At 50.5% G+C, this 17,386-nt stretch overlaps 1 protein-coding gene across 1 annotated transcript in view; it reads left to right on the top strand.

Moving 5' to 3' along the window:
• ASTN2 (astrotactin 2) overlaps positions 1–17,386 on the top strand; it is a 276,878-nt gene that overhangs the window by 93,529 nt on the left and 165,963 nt on the right. The window contains exons 10-11 of the mRNA XM_017740292.1: positions 3–22; positions 455–592. Coding sequence (XP_017595781.1) covers positions 3–22; positions 455–592 — 158 coding nt within the window. The remainder of the gene's footprint in view (positions 1–2; positions 23–454; positions 593–17,386) is intronic.

The raw sequence follows: 17,386 nt of genomic DNA, 5'->3' as shown, positions 1-17,386 counted from the left end.
AGGCACCAGAGAAGATACTCAGGTGAGTCAGAGGTGGTTTCAGCTGGGACATTTGGGAAGGGAGAGCTGTGAGGACATCCCAATGGATGCAACCTCTTGGTCACTCCCAGCTCATTCTTGTGCTGGCGAGGGGACAAGTGTCATTTGTCTGTGTCAGACCTGAAAGATTTGTCCATATTGGGCAGGCAGGGAAGGGTTGACTTCTTGTCCCGTCAGCAAATGTGAGGACAGCATTCACAGAAACTCCTCCTGGAATAAAAACAAGAGTTTTCCCGTCCCCATGTTCTCCTGTCACATCTCAAGTCACTCCTCTCCCATGTGGCTTTCAGGCCAAGAGCAAATCACTGACTTATCTCGTGGTGCCACCACTGCTCTGACTTCCGAGTGGACAGTGGAGGGCCACCATTCCCTGTGGACACTCTGTTCCTGTGTGACATGTTTGTCCTTTTCCCAGGTCCACCTACAGCTTGGGTCAAGGGCTGTGGCTGCCAGTCAGTAAGAGCTTCGTGGTGCCCCCTGTGGAGCTTTCCATCAATCCCCTTGCCAGCTGCAAGACAGATGTTCTGGTGACAGAAGATCCAGCAGATGTCAGGTAGGAAGCAGATTTCTCGTTTTCTCCATGCTTGAGTGCCTACACTGCTCTTCAAATTGTTATTGAGGATGCAGTAATTTCTATGATGATAGGTTTGATTAATTTCCTTCCAATAAGAAATCTGATGTGATTGCTCTCCAGGCTCTTTGGGCTGATGGGTCTAGGGCAGGCCTGAATGTGTAACTCTGAAGTCTGTCAGTACAGGCAGGTGAATTGATAGGAACCTGTGGCAAGGCAATTTGGAAGTGGCTTAAACGTAATGTTAGATTGCAGTGCTTAAATGGATGCATTTACTGGGATGGAGGTGCTGTCATCTGTCTGAAACTCATACCTATATCACACCCACCTGGCCACTGACATCTGCTGGGATGCTCATGAAGGGTGAAAGGCCATGTTGGTCATCCAATAATTACACAATTAGAGGGTATTTTTTTTCCTTTTTGGAGGACAAATGCCTGGACATATCGCTGATCACCTTGGTGGTGGTTGTCCTCCTTGGTCTGGTTTACGAGGGTTTAACTGTAAACTGTAAGGGTTTAATTCTGAAGGTATTTAGTGTGTATTCCCCTCTCTCCCATTAAATTAAGACTGAACATGTCACTGTTGGGTGCCAGGGAGACTCTATGTTCCCTCCCTCCCTGTTGGGTGCCAGGGAGACTCTATGTTCCCTCCCTCCCTCCCTCCCTCCCTTCCTTTTTGCTGCTTTCTCCTGTTGACTCCAGACACAGTTGCCTGACTTGAAAATTCTTGGTTGTGTTATGAATCATCTTCCTGGGCACCAGCAGGATCCTTGTGTCCCCCAGCCCCTTCTGTCTTGTTTTTTCCCAAAGTGATGAGGTGGTGGATTTCCTTTCTTCTGTCCCATCATCTTGGCAGGGCCGTAGTTGAAGCAAGTGCCTACAAAAGCTATGGCAGAGCCAGGACTGGCATCCAAGATGTCCTCACTTCCAAGTGTGTGTTTTTGTTGCTAATTAGCGCTTGTTCCCTTTCCTGTGAAAAGAGGCCAGTGGTACACATCTATCACAGTTTGGCTCTTTAAGGAGAGTTGTTTTTCTTGTCTGCAACAACTTTGGCTTTCATTTGAGAAAGGGAAGCACTGCCTTGGTTTATGCTAACATTTTCCAAGCCAAAGTGCCAAGAGAACATTATCTCTTTCTTTCCTCCTCACATCTTCATTAAAAGTACCTCAGTGAAGGTAGGGGCTCAGAAGCTTGTTTTCTGCTCCAGTGCAGTAATTGTCTCTGGGCACTGCTCCTTGTGGAAAAGTCTGTGTCAGGATGGATGAATGCCAGGCAGGAGGAGGGGAGGTTCTGGCACAAGGCTGTTGCCTGCTCCCCTCATAAATGGAACCTGAACTGAGAATTCCAGGTGTAAATATTGGAGTGGCTCAGGTAGAAAAAGGGAGGTGTGAGTTCACGGCACTTGTATCTTACACGCAGGAGTTGGTGAATTATTAAAACTTTAATAAACGCAATAATAAATATTTGATGTTGCATTATGGGAGGTTTCACAGATACAGTGAGAAGCCAAAAGCAATCCATTATTTCTGCATTAGGACTGAAACACTTCTCAAAAGCGAGGAGCTGCAAGCTCAGGATCCTCAGCACCCCGGGGTGGGTGGAACCTTCTTCTGAGGTTCTTGGTACTTGGGTACTTTCATGTAATGAGAAAGGTACTTTCAGAGCTGCTTATCTTGCAGCCTCTTTGCTTTATCCTTCTGGACTGACATAAGCAGCTTCTCAGGGGAGCAGTTTTGGTGGTTCAGATGTTCAGGTGGTGATCTAGCACATCAGACCAACATCAGAGGTGAGCACGTGCTGTCCATGGTGTAGGTGTTCAAACACAGTCATCTATCCCTCTTCCTGGAGGGGTCCTGTCTCCTGCCTTTGGGACTGTGGTAGCACTGCTGTCCCTCCGTGCTGGGAGCTCCTGCAGGTGAATCACAGAATCATCTGGGTTGGAAAAGACCTCAAGGATTGAATCCCACCTGTCACCAATCCGCACCTTGTCAACCAGACCAGTGCACTGAGTGTCATGTCCAGTTATTCCTTGAATATTTCCAGGGACAGGAACGCCACCACCTCCCTGGGCAGCCCTTTCCAATGCTTGACAACCCTTCTTCAGTGAAGAAATTCTTCCTGAACCTGCAGTGCTTGGGCTTTAATAGAGTCCCATCTCCACGGCACAGGGCAGGCCCTGGGCTGTGTTACAGCAGCTGCAGCACAGCCGTGCCTCAGCACCCGGCGTGCCCTGTTTGCTGTCCTGTAACACCGTGATGGTGGCTCGGTGCTGTGTTTCTTCTGTGTCTGTAATAACGAGCGTGCTGCATGCCTGCAGACCTTTCATTAGTCTGACACCTTTGGCTCTGGGGTCACTTGTCTTGAAGAGTTTAATGGAGGGAAATTGCAGAAAGACTGGTTTGGAGAAAACAAGTGGTGAAGTCTTTACAACTCAGAGGGTTAAAGGTTCAATGTGGTCTTGCGTTTTTATGAAGATGTTTGAGATGTAGAGGGACAGGTGGGACTCGGCCTTTCAGCAGCTCTCTGGGGAAATGCTGACTCCAATGCTGTTCTCTGGGTTTCATCACTGGGCAGTGCAACAAGCTGTACTTTGGTGGATGGGGATGAAGGGCCCAAATCTTCCCCTGCTGCAGCCAAGTCATTACAGAAACTTCCTGCAGACCGGAGCCAACGGGCTTCGTGCAAACATCCCACTGGGGATGCTCCAGGGGCTTCAGGGCACAGGAGTGTGCAAAATTGGTGCTGGAGGTTTTAGGGCTGTGCATCATAAATTAAGAATGAGAGTGCTTAGAGTTAATGAAACTTGCATATATAATTTATCAGTGACCATATGGAGCATCCCTTCCTCGACCCCAGAGTCTGATCCTCCGCACAACGATCGCTTCAGTCGCACGCCTGGGACTGTGACAGCCACGCTCACGGTGACGTCTTTGTTCAGATGAGGTTGGCCAGCAGTGCTGCAGGGCTCTCCCCACACTGGGCAGCCTCTGCCTTGCGTCCCAGGCTGGGCAGACTGTCCTTGCAGGACATCCCCTGCCAGGGCAAGAAATACATCCCAGTCCCACCTTGTCTTGCTGGTTTTCAAGACCCCTCTTTGTTTCCACTCCCATCCCTCTCTCTTACCTGTATTTCTCCCATAACCTGGTGTTAAAGGCAGTAGTCTATAAAATTTTGTTAAACAAATTACTGTTAGGTGTTCAGTCCTTCTGCTGGCCTTCCCTGGACACCTTGCCATCTCTGTCTGACCCTTTGGAAGGTGCAGCTTGTCCTGTGGGTCCAGGAATTGCTCTAATTGTGGCAGTGTATGGGAAGGACCCACAGCCACAGCCCCCAGGTCCTACTGCCCCAGCACCGAGCATCCCTGCAGGGATAATAAAAGCATCCCTGTAGGGGATAATAAAAGCATCCCTTGGGGCACACACAGCAGTGGGGGACCAAGAGGAGAACTAACCCTGGGGGCAGAGCATGGCACTGGCAGACGCCCGGTGGTCACGGTTCACTGTGCCACCCGCTCTGCAGAAAAGTTGGTAATTTCTGTTGAGCAGCTATAAATCAGGCACGAGCCTCAGCTGCTGCCTGACATGACATATAGCTCTATCGTTATGGCAACCATAGAAACAAATAAAAGCCTTGCCTTCACTTGACAAGCCTTTGAGATGTCCTGATGGAGAGACAAGTGTTCAGCAGCAGAATGAATTCTCTTGAACTCGCTGTCGATTCATCTTCGTTTTGCTCCCAAGTGAGCCCCTTTGCTCTCGGAATTCTTTGCCAAAGTACAATCAACTGGATTTTTTATTTCTAATTTTTCTTTATTTGTTTGTTATTTTTATTTTCAATTCTCTCAGAGGCAGAACACTCTGCTCCCCCGCTCTGTGCTCTCATGAGCCCCATTTTTTGTCAAGGATGGGAGCGAGGGTTTTTCTCCCTGCCCATGGCATTCACCAGCTGTGCTCTTGCAGCCTCGCTGCTGCCTCAGCCTTACAGGGGTTTTGTGGAGATATTTTGAAGGGGTTTTGCGGTGATTTGGGCACTTGCGATTTTGCAAGTCAGTGGTGATCACTGTGGTGTGAGGCTCCCTGGGAGTGGAGGAGGATGAAAAGTGAAGTGGATAAGAAAGGCAAAGGGAATCTGGGCCAGGAGAGTGGAAACAGCTTTGCTGTCCCTGCTGTTGCAGCAGAAAAGCTCATCTTTCTGTGCCTTAACTTCCTGCCTGATCTGCAGGAGCACAGATGAATGGGGGCAGCTGCAGGTGAGCATCCCTCAAGGTCAGGAGGTGGGCTGGGCTGGTCCGTGCAGGATGGGATATGGCATGCAGGCAGAGGGCACCCTGCCAGCTCTTCTTGCCATTTGTGTAGGGTGTGCCATGGCAACTTGATCTTTTTTCCCCTCTTTTCTTTCTGCTGCTCCCCTGCAGCAGAGCAGGCTGTGATTTCTGGGTGCTCGGTGCCACGGGGACCCTCGGCCGGGAGGTCGGGGGAGAGGGAAGCCCCTTTGTGAGGCTGTTTCTGGGCAGGGGCCCGTGGAGCTCCTGCAGAGCCTCCTGCTCCGTTGGGGCCAATAAAAAGGTGTGAGTGGCTGCAGTCGATGGCCGTGATGAATGGACAGCTTTGCATGATGGAGCAAATTGATCATTGCATCAGCAGGCACAACTTACTCATTTCTGCAGAGAGGGCAATTCATTACTGTGCACATCACAGTGACACCGTCATCCCCACTGATAACGTCCCCGTGCTCTGGCCTGGGCTTCTTATCACCCTGAGATGCTGTTGTCTCTCAGAAAGTGGTGGAGAGGCAGCTTTTGGTGCTTAACACCAGGACAGAGGCAGCCTTTGGCCTCATCCTCTGGAGAGCAGGGACAGATGCTTTACAGAGAGGCAGCCACCAGCCCCTGCCCTGCAGCTGTCAACTGAGCTTTGTCCTGGCTTCTTACCAGGATTTTTCCTCCTCCCTGCCTCCCACTGTGATTTATGAGAGCAGGTTAGAAGAGTCAGGTGCGTCTCACTTTGCTACAGGGTGACTAAATGGAGATGTAATCTTGCGGCAGCCACTGAAGGGTGTGAGCAGCAAAATAAGAGAATTAGGGGAGCAGTGTGATGGGGAAAGAAGGGAAAAGCCCCCCAAAAAACTGGAGCTGAAATCATCCAGGAAGGTCAGAATTGAAATGTGGCTCACCCAGCACCTCTTGGACAGGGCAGAGGTGCACTCAGCCTGTCTCTTCCTGGTCCATCAGCAGCCATGGCATCTTTCATGCCCTGAATCCAGGGAACATTTCAGCCTTCCCTCATCCCAGGCTTTTAATAACTCCTGCTGCAGTAATGCTGAGCTTCACTCTCTGTGCTCTGCTGTGTGAACCCACTGCGTTTTTGAGGTCATAATGCTGCGCTGTAAAACTGCACAGAAAATGATCAAACCTCTTAGGGACAGGGGATGTAAATTCGGGCCTGGCTCATAGGCAAACCCATCGCAGGGAGCACCAGCAGCCACTACAAGTTTGGCAGCTGAGCGATTGCAGTTCCTCTCGTCCACGGTGCTGCAGAGCCCAAGAGGGAAAAAAACCCCAGCGAGTGAACAGATTTTGTTTATATGTTTATTGAGACAATTAAAAATACCCAGCACTTGCCAAATATGCAAACGCTGTCTCACACCCAGAATGATTCCCTTTGATGTCTCTGGGATCTCTCGTCACAGAGTAGGGTTTGGCACTGGACGCTGTAGCTTCTCCACATTCTGGATCTGCTGTTGTAGCTGTGTGTCCATCCACCCGTCCATGTGGGATCTGTGTGGAGCAGGATCCTGCCAGCACTGAGACAAGCAGTGGTGCTGAGGGTTTGGAGGGGGAGGCAGGGCTCTAACACACTGTGAATGCTTAGCAGAAAGGGTGATGCAAGGCAGCAAAATCAGACCTTGGGTTCCTGTGTTGAAAGGTGTTTTTCCCTCCCTGTTTGATGTTATTTGTTTCTGTGTCGCTGCCTTTGCTTTCTGTTAACCAGCGGCTGGGGTGTGCTTTGTAGCTGCCTGTTCAAAGCACAGCCCCTTGGCCTCTCTGTTTATACAGCCTCTCTGTACTATTTTTCCTGAATTACAATTTTTTACCCCTATTTGAGTTTTATTACCTTTGCTTTTGTGTGTATCTCCTGCCTGAGAAAGGGTCTAGAAGGTCCTCTTGCAGGAGGAAGGACTGGGTGGTTCATACCCTGGCCCAGACAGAGTGCTGGGGTGATGCCCGGGTGGGGCAGTGACACTGGGAAATGCCTTTTCTTCAGTTATTTCTTAACATAACTCAATGGAAAGAACTGGCACTATCCAAAAACCAGTTCTGATGAGATGTCGGTTGCCTAAAGCTTGCCTGATGTGCATGGGATCTGCTCCTCCTTTCCTGTTTTCATCTCCTGCAACTACTGCTGGATCACTTCAGCCAAAGGACAAAACTAATAAAATTCAGCAGAGCCAAAATATTCCTGGGAGTGTGCCAGGGACCTGCGACAGGCTCCACAGCCAGGGAGGAAAAACCACCTCTGTGGAGACGACAGGAATGGAGACAGACACAAACAGGGCAGCTTTGTCCTTCTGCTTCTAGGGCACTGCGAGAAGACACTGTCTATTGCGGGCTTTAAAAGGCCTCTGGGAAAGGGCATCTCCCTGGGAGCTCAGGGAGAGTCCCAGACTCCCTTTTCCCTGGTAAAGCCAGGATATGCTGCACCATGGAAGACAGACCTCTAGGTTGATTTTTGTGGGGATTTATTAATTGCTAAAGGGAAAGGGAGGATGCACGTGTTGCTGCAGATGAACATGGTCTCGCTGTGGACGGATGAGGGACGGCAGCTCAGGCCAAGGGGCAAAGCTCCCGTTTGATTTTCACCCCAGGGCAGCCAGGGCTGGGCACAACCAGTGACCCAGGATGGCTGTGCTCTGTGAAGACAAGTGAAGTTAATTAGTTTCAGCTCCTGCTCCTCAGCAGCACTCCTTGATACAGTGTCCCGCTGCTCTGGCTGCTGCCCTCGAGAGATTTTCTCCACTCCAGGATGTCACCCTGGCTCTTGGGGTGATTTATTAGGAAGAAAATGCCCTTTGTGCCTTTAGTGCAGCACTTTCCAGGCAGCTCAGAGTAACTTTGTTCATGCAATGCTGGTCCTTCTCATTGCACAGTTTCCAGATGCAGGAGAGATGCTCTGCAGACCCTCCCTGGCCCTCTCACTTCCAGGCAAAGGAGCAAAAGCAGTTCAAAATGAATTTAGAAGCACCAAAAAGTTCAGTGCATGATTTACAGGCAATGCCAGCATTGCACAGAGCAGGGATGGTGTGTCCTGTGTGGCCTTGCCCACTGGCTCAGAAAACCTTTCCATGCTGGATCAAGGCTGGATCAGACTGTGAAAGTCCACTGCCCTTTGCCTCCACTCTGCACAGGTTTTGTATCATTCCCCTTTTGGTCTGTGTATTTGGTCTCCTTTTCTGATTTAGATGTCTTGAGTTCCTGTCAGGGCTTTTTCTAGTCTCCCCAAAGTGGGTTGCTGACTACAGAGCCAAAAGCAAAATCTTCCTTGACTTTTTCCTGCTGCACATGTTCCAGTCCCGGCGATCTGGGTGGTGGTGATGCTTTCCCGGGCACTTTGCTGGGAAACTTAACTCTGTTAAGCAAAATATTGTTTTCAGGGACTAAATCAAAGAGCAGTGCAAAGCTGGAGAGGTTTGGAAGGAGGGCTGGGGAGTGAGCAGGGGGAAAATAACATCAAGAAAATTAGGTGAAGCCTTGCAAAAAAACAATCCCATCTTGGGAATTGCCCTGCTTTCACTGCCTGAAGAATTACTGTGCCGTAATCAATTCAGCTCTTGATGTTTCCTGTGGTGTTTTTGATATTATGAGATGCTATTGACTGCAACCAAGTGCCTTTTATCAAAAAGTTAGATGGGTGCAGTTGGGGACCCACTGCTGCAGGCTGTGCCGTGCTCAGGGCTGGACTCCAGCAGTGGTGACGCGAGCGCAGGCGAGGATGGCAGTGCTGGGAAGGAGGGGTGGGGATGGACCACAGTCTGTGTGTGATCTATCCAGTGCCTGTTTCCCCTCCAGCAGAGGGAACAGACGGGGCTCGTACGGAGCACACTGGAGAGGAGGCATGCAGTGGAGGAAGAGCCCCCAGCTGCACTGGGACACCTTTCAGGAGTGTTGGCTCAGCAGCTGGATGAGTTTTGGGGGAGAGTCTCCTCCCGTCACCTGCAGACAGGAGGTGTGGGCAGGGCACAGCAGAGTTCATCCCAGATGCCACAGGGCTGGGTAGCTCCGTGCAAACTGATGTTGTTTCACCTTATGTGTAAGGCGGAGCTGTCCTCCATCTGTCCCAGGCTGGGGGAGTGTCCCCTGCTGCTGCTCTCCCTCCTGCCTAGTGGCTGTCCCCCTGTCTCAACCATCCCTGCCGTGCCACGGGGCTCTCTCCCAGCAGCAGCTCGTGGGGAGCCGTGCAGAACCCAGCAGCACACAATTAAACCCCAGCTAATACTTCCCTGCTTCTGCCGAGGGCTTAAAGTGACACAAATGAAGCAGCTGAGCATTAAGGCAGGATGCTGTGTAAATATGCTCTGAGCTTTCGCAGGGAGAACTCTCTTCATTCACTTCAGTCCACATTTCCTTTCTTTTAATTTTTTTAATCAGTGTGTATCAAACACAGACAGGCCAGAGCTGGAGGTGTTAGTTCTGGACTGTGGGTTCCCTGGATTTGGACCCAGCTTGGGGCCATAGCTGAGGAGTTTTAAAAGGTTTATGATAAAAGTTGTGGCTGGATAAAGAAATGGCTCCTCAGCTGATGGAATCATAGAATCACAGAATGGTTTGGGTTGGAAGGGTCCCATCCTGCATCTCCCTGAGGGAAGGGAGAGCTCTGGGGGCAGGGATGGCCTCTGCTTATTTGAGCCAAGGATTCAGCGCTGGGCGTGTTGGGAGGCCTGGCTGCTTCTCTTCCTTACAGGAACTTCTCAAGGACTTCAGGTAGGAGCAGATCATTCCTACCTGATGTGGCCGTGGGCAAATCCACCCAACCCCTCCCACTCTCCTGCCTGGGTGGTGGGAGCTGGGTCCAAGGGGAAGGAGCGCTCCTAGGTTTGTGTTGATTTGCCTCAGTAGCAGACCAGAGGGGTGAAATGGCTTTTTTGGGGGGGTAAAAGCCATAAATTGTGCCTGAGCACGGCTGATAAGTGATACTGATAGAGGAATAGCGTTGGCAATGCTGTTGACCTGAAGGGCTTTTCATGGCATCTCACTGGGAGCTCAGGGACAGTTACAGAATCCCTTTTTCCTGGTAAAATTGGGATACGCTGCATCACAGGCAATTCATTATAAGTGGAAACCTCCTCTTTTTACAGAATCATAGAATGCCAGGTTGGAAGGGGACCCCGAGGAATTATTGAAGCCTGCTTTATATAAAGGGAAAAGAAAAGGAGCTTTTAGTACGGAAAACTTGACTGCATTAAAAATAGCACCTGGCTTGCTTAAAAAGCACAAGTGGGCAGCAGAAGGACTTGGAAGCAGCAGGGGTGGCTGGGTGGGGGGACACCACCTGTATTTGGGGAGCACCCATGCAAATCTGCTGCTTCACAGGGTGGAAAAGAAACTACAGAAATTCCTGCCATGGAATAAGAGGGATGGAAACATGTTCCTGTGGAGGCTGGGCACTGTCCTCCATCTGTCCCTGTCTCTTGGTGTCATTCCAGCTGTGCAGCTGTGGGTGACAGGGCATGCAGAGAGTTGGGAGCATCCCCACAGGTGCTCCAACCACCCCTCCTACACACACACATCTTTCCCTGAATCACCTGGTCAGGCAGAGTATTCCCAGAACAGCCCCAAATGATCTCATTTTTGGGGAGGGTGTGGGTTTGGCTGCGCAAAGCCCAGCAGGATTAGCTGGAGTGAAGTCCCTGAGCTCTGGCCTCTTGGCAGCAGCTGTGACAGTACGACCTGTGTCAGCTTGTCACCTGCTATAATGGGTTATGAGTTTTGCAAGGTTCATCCAGTCTGTCCTGGCTTTCCCAGGGGGAGCAGGGCTGGGAGAGGTTTGGGCTGGGAAGGCTGGAGCAGCTCAGAGGGAGCTGAGCTGGTTTGCAGGGCCAGCACAGTGTCTGCATTCAGCATCAGTCCTGCAGGTCTCTGGGTCAAGTGCTCACACAGGCGCTTCCTCAGAGCGAAGCCACAGACATAAAACCCAGCAGCAAGTGCTGGGCGACCTGTTTGGGAAATCCAGGGCTCCGCTTGGACTTGGCCCTGCACAGTCCTGGCAAAGTCAGCCCCACATTTCCCAGGCTGATGAGCTCAGGGGTGATGTGGTCACCAGAGGCAGAGGAGGCCGCATCTGTGTGTGGGCTCTGCCCCATGGACAGCCTCCACAGCCCGAGGGAAACAGGCTCTGTGGTGCTCATCCCATCTTTGGATGCAGGAGCAGGATACATGTGACATCTTTCAATGGCACGTGTGTGGCAGGGAACTCAGGGAATTGTAGATCCCTGCCCACCCAGGGGGGTGGAATTAATGACACAGCCAGGACATTGGTCACAGACACGTGTAGCTCTGGGGTGGCTGTTGTCTCACTCTGTCTCAGCTATCCTGTGATAAAACCTTTTCTGGTGGGATTCCCTCTGCCTTGGCCAAGATGCTGTGAGTAGGGAGATGGCTTTGGCACTGGGGATGGCACTGGGCACAGCCCCACGCTGCTCTTGCTCTCCGAGCTGGGCAGTGGGAGCCTGGGGGGAGAGAAATTCCTGTGACTTCAACACAGGCAGACTTTGCTGCCAGACTCTTCCATTCTCCGGTGAGAACATTAGTGTGAAAATCAAACAGGATCAGGGCCCAAAGGGCTTGAGAAATGGTACCAAAAGCTCCCTGTCACATCTCCCAGCACAGCTCAAAGGCTGTTTTTGTACAGTCTCTGGGCTACCTCGTGGTTTCATGTTGATCCTTATCCATGGCTGCTTTACTCATAATTTCCGTGCATCGCTCTGTCAAGTTATCTGCGGAGGTCCAGACAGATCAGGTATTTCTCTTTCCTTAAAAAAAGAAAAAAAAGATAAAAGTTGTCTTATCACAGAAAGATAAGGGGTGAATCTGATATTCTTCAGAATCAAGAGGTAGACTCAGAGGGAGGGGACAGGGACCAGCGTGTCTGGCAGGAAGTGTCACCCCTCTGTCACCTGTCCTGCCTGGGTGCGCCTGGGGATGGGATTGATCCCTGTGGGAATGTGCCAACCCCGCCACTGGGTCCATGGGCTGCACAAGCTGCCATTGGCACATCCAAGAGCTACCTGAGCTTCCACCAGCTTCAAGCCCTCCTGCCTCACCCCATCCCAAGGTCTCTGGTCCCCTCAGTGTCCCCTCCCAGTGCAGATCCCCCCCTGCCCTCCCCAAGTAGGAGGAGTTCCTACCTTTTCCTGGTGGCAAAATCAATACCAACGGCTTCCATTAATATTCTAGGAATGGCAGAGAAGATTGACTGCCTCATTAGCAGGCATCGTGTGAAACTCTGACAATAATTAACAACTCAACGGTCTTATTTGCTGGCCTATCACAGAAGTATTCAATCAAAAATGTAATTTGCTTGACGCTCCCATTTACCATAAAGAGAATATTCCTTCAAAGTTTTAAATAGACTAATTAAGAGGGAAGAAATACAGGGGAAAAAATTATTAACAGTATAGTTTTAATGGGAAATTACTGGAGCGTATTAATAATGCAATAACCATTTTTAACAGCTGTCTGTCAGTTTGTGGGCCGGGGTAATTAAATTAGTCACTAAAGGGTCACTCAAATTAGGTGTCAGAGAGTGGCACCGGGGCTAACGAAGGCCGTCAGGGGAAATGCTGTGGCACCAGGAGGAGGGTGAGATGCTGATGTTGATGTCAGAAATGCCCAGGGGCCCTGCAGAGGTGGGAATCCCTGGTCACACGAGGCACCAGCATCTCCTTGGTTTAGGTGTGCCAGGAGATGCGAGGAGCGGGGCAGAGCTTTGCGCTGGCAAAGGCTGGGCTGTCTCTGGGAAAATAATAAGGAGAAAGAGTCTTATCTGAGCATGAGCATGGCCCGGGGTGGCCTCCGTGACGTCTGCTTCAGCCTGATGCTGCTCAGGTTTTTAATCTCTTTCCCAGAGCCAGAAGGCAGCGATGCGGGGGATTTTTGGCAATTTCTTTCAAGGCTTTTATATTCTGTGGGTTTCAGGCTTGCGTTCCCCCTTCCTCCACCCCTTCGCCCCTTCTGAAATGAATTGCAGTTAATTTTGGATGTTGTTGAGCCTGGAAACGCATCTTTCTTGCCGCCAGCCCATTAAAAAAATATATTTACAGTTCCATAAAGCAAAGCCAGCTGCCAAGGTAATGTCCTGCTGTCTCCCTCGTGTTCCGGGCACAGAGTGAGGATTTGGAGAGGTGCTTGCTTCTGTGAGCACGGGGAAGATTTTAAACCCAACAGAGAGGTTTCTACCTAAGAAGATCATTGTGTCCAGCCTGGGCAGGTCTTGCAGGGAAGCAGGGTGCCCAAGGGACCTGGGGTGCTCGGGTTCAGGGCCAGGGGATGCTGCTGCAATTCCCTTTCCTTCTCCCCTCCATCAATCAGGATGTGGATGCTTCTGGGTCTGAGTGGGAAGGGATTACACCTTCCAGTGGGATTTTTTGAGATTTCATCCATTTTCTCAATTTTGTGTTGAAGTAGGACCTTTTCCGTGGGTATGACTGTGTGGAAAAACAATTGGCCACAAGGCAGTAACCAAATCCTAGGGGAAAACCCTCACCCATCAAGAGGAACCAAGCAAGGTGGTGGCTGGGGTGTTTGGAGGGCACAGAGATCTCTGAAACCATAACCTACATCATACAGAACAAGGACATACATTTCCATATACTGGCTGTATGTTTGGGCTTTTTTGGACAACTTTCCTACTCTGATTTTACGTTTTCTCACTTTCGTAACCAAATCCTAGGGGAAAACCCTCACCCATCAAGAGGAACCAAGCAAGGTGGTGGCTGGGGTGTTTGGAGGGCACAGAGATCTCTGAAACCATAACCTACATCATACAGAACAAGGACATACATTTCCATATACTGGCTGTATGTCTGGGCTTTTTTGGACAACTTTCCTGCTCTGATTTTACGTTTTCTCACTTTTGGGATCTGTAGGTGACAGAGGGGATGGCAAAGCCTGTGTGTGCTCCCCTGAGAGATTTCAATTTTCATGAATTAACAGGAGCGTTTTTCCATAATTCTTTCTTGCATCATCCCCATTGGAAATTTGACTGCAGAGATGCCCTGATCTCTCTGAAGTGCTTGGGGCTTTCTGCTGCTCTTTTCCTATCGTTAAGATATGTATAAAGCTAGAAGCTGCTTTAACTGGGTGGTATGGGCAGAAAATGTGCTCCACATGGCACATGGCAGTTAAATACCACCCAGTGGAAGAGGCTCTGGTGCAGCTGTTGGCTCCTCAAATCACTTCAAGAGGAGCACGAGGAGCATCCCAGGGGAAAGGAAACAGTAAAACCCATCAAAACCCACCAAAATATCATAACAACAGAAAAAAACCCCAAACCTGTGCCCACCCTTCCTGCAGCCTGGGTGGGCACTCGGGCAGGGGCAGGCCCTCCTCTTTCTCCACATGAGGGGGAATTACAAGCCGTATAGATTATTTTAATGGCCGTATTACTTCCAACTGTGCCTCCACCATCTGTTCTTCCCCAATTACAGATGCAAAAACCCAGCATGTTTCCCCATTCGGGCTGTAGAGGATGAAATACAAGCCTTGTAAAAGGGTGTATATCCTCCCAACAATGCAGTTGGCACCTGTGAAGTTTTCATGGCGCTTCTTCCAGCTCGGGATGCTCATCCTGGTCCCTCTGCTCCACATCCCAGCCCATGCCCAGATCCATGGTGGCAGAGGGAGCTGTTAATAAAGGGAAGAGGCTGTTTTGCTACATGATTTGTCTAAGCTGTGCGGGGCAGCTGAATTATTAACACTGACCAAGCGTCTCAAGTGCTACAAAACTCTACAAGAACCTCTTACCTCCAGCACAGTGATAAACAGGATTGAGGCATGGTGGGAGGGAGGGAATTAAGGTAGGACATCAAAGACTGGATTCCATCAAGTAAATCATGCCATTGCTCCAGTGAAAGAGCCCCTAAATGTTTTATTAGGGATTTTCAACAACTACCAAAATTAAGATGGAAGGGATGAATTATTAAAAAATAGATTAACTAAACCAGCTGCTGAATTAAACATGAAAGGTGTGTGTCAGGAGCAGCACGGCCACCGTGTGCTGCAGGCATCGGAGTCCTTCAGCCAGGCATGCTGGAGGGGTCTGGAGAGGGGGAATGGCAGTGCTGGGGGATGGAGAGCCACAAGCTGCTCTGCCAGGTCAGGTTTGCAGTGCCAGGGCACAGAGGGACTGGCTGCAGGGTCGGGAAAGCAGAAAGCAGTGCTGCAGAGGCGTCAAAGGAGGGGGTTCTACCTCGGGGAGATGCAGGCTGAAGATGTGTAAGGGGCAGCCAAGGAAATAATGCTGGTCCTCTGTGAAATAGTGCAGGAAACGTAGGTGCAAAAAGGAGACTTGCCTGAAGTGCTTGAGCCAGGATCTGAACTTCCTTTTCCTGTGTGTTTATCTGGTTTTACCAACTCCAAACCACCTGTGGCAGGACAGGGACTGAGAACGGGACTGGGACAGGGGCTGGGGATTGGCTCAGGGGTTGTGATGGGCCCTGGGCAGCTGCTCCTCCAGGTGTGATGCTTATGGCATTGGGTAAGGGTAAACGAGGGTTTGTAGGGGCCAGAGAGCCCCCAAGGTGAGAGGATGAGTGAAGAGGGCTCCTGTGGCCCCTCCTGCCAGTGCACCTGGGAGGACAGGACATGATTTGGGTGGTGCCAACATCTGGGAACAGCTGGAACAAGGGGTCTGTCCATGCCCATCCTGCATAATTAGGCCACATTGTTCTGCCCCTGGTTTGCTTCCAGCGCTAAACCTCTCTCACCTGTTAAAGAGAGAGACAATATCTTAAACTCTTCCTAAGGCAGCCGCGTGATCCCAATTTGGTGTTTCTGTGCCCTCACAGTACAGCCTGTCCTGACATTCCCCATGCCAGGATATGGCAGCCTGTGAAGGTGAAGCACAGGTGAGAACAGGAGGTGAAGAGGTGCTGCTGTCTGTGGTTTGTTTTGTTCCAGCCCCCGGGAGGGTGGGAGCATTGTGGGAGCATCATCTCCAAGTGCGAAGGACAAAATATGGTGGAAATTTCCGTCTGTTCTCTCTCTCCTTCTTCTTCCCCAGTGTGTTCAAAGCCTTTACTTGGAAGTCTACAGTCAAAGCCCTGCGAATGCCAGCAGTATTCACTGCTGGGAGCAATTCACAGTGCCTGCAGCAGCACTGCTTTAAGGGGCACTGATGGAACGAGTGGAGGCTTCATTCATAACAATAATAAACCGCTATTTTGCGCTTTTACGCCGCTTTTAATCTTCACAACTCAAAGGAACATTAATTAACTGTGTGGCACAGTGGGAGGCAGGTAGCTGCTGTTGTCCCTGTTTTACAGATGAGGAGGCTGGAGCACTGGCACATCCTGCAGCCTGCCCACAGTCAGACTGTATTTCACCCTCCGAGTCTGCAGACGATCCCAAAATGCCAGCTCCTGCTCGGAGCTTTATTCCTGGGAATGCTCTCCTATGGCAGGGTGGACCCTCAGGAGTTTCAATGTCATTTGCATTTCTTTACACCCAGTTTGGTTTTGGATAGATGGAGGTGAATATTGCTGAAGTCAAATGAGAATCTTCTAATATAAATTAGTCCAAATGCCAAAAGCAAGTTCCTTGCCCTCGGGCCAGCGACCGGGCAGCGTTCCAGCTCCACAGTGCTCCTTCCATCGGGAGAAAAACTTGGAGAAACATGTAAAGCTCAGTCTTTGCTATGATCCCCACTTTTTGGTAATATTCCTGGACAAACCTGTTTAGGTGAAATGGTAAAAATACAACCACTGACTGTTTTCCTGCTCAGAAATCCCCAGGTTTGCCTCTCCAGTGAGCTCTGCCTCCAAAAACCTCCAGCTTGACTCTTTTTCCAAGGGTCACATTTGCAGAGGTTTGCTTCTGTTGCTGCTTATTGGCTGAAAAATCGGTGCTTTGGCCCTTGTGTGTGTAATCAAAGGGGAATCTTGGCTTGTATTTTGGGAGAGGCTTTGGGAATCCTCGCCTCCCCTCACGCACAGCACCGGGCTGGCATCGCTCTCTCGCCGCTGCAGGGTGAAGTGAGTCAGGCTGAGGGATCCCCCCTCGACGAGCAGTGGGGTGCATCCTGCTGTGGATATTGGGGGCAATCCCCCCTCCCCTGCCCCCTGCCTACTCTGAGAGCCCTCCTGATGCTCACAGCTCCCCTCTCTACCTGGAGGCTGCCCGGGCTCTGAGGGATGCTCCCAGCACCCATCAGATCTCCATCCATTGCTCCCCGGTGGTTTGCAGGATTTGTTGTTGGACCATGTGTCTGCGTGGCTGTTTCTAGCAAGTTTTAAAGGAAGCAAATTGCATTTTGGGCATCCTCCTCAGCCCCTCGAGGCAGACGTTGGATCAGCACAGAGGCTTTTCCGTTTAGTCTTCTTAATTAAGACAGACACTGAAATAAAGGTGGTGAGTGAAGTATGATGAGCAGGAGAAGGAGGGTGGTCCTGCATTGTGCAAACGCTGCTCTTGTCTTTCTCTTTTACCTTTTTTTTTTAATCTCCTGTCATCAATCTCCTGTTGCTAAATGTGCAGCTGGAGAGAGGGTTCCTCGGCAAAGTT

Source organism: Corvus brachyrhynchos, unplaced genomic scaffold (genome assembly GCF_000691975.1).
Source record: "Corvus brachyrhynchos isolate BGI_N302 unplaced genomic scaffold, ASM69197v1 scaffold305, whole genome shotgun sequence".
Classification (NCBI taxonomy): Eukaryota; Metazoa; Chordata; class Aves; order Passeriformes; family Corvidae; genus Corvus; species Corvus brachyrhynchos.
The sequence above is the reverse complement of the archived record's forward strand: the minus strand, read 5'-3'. Positions and strand labels throughout refer to the sequence as shown.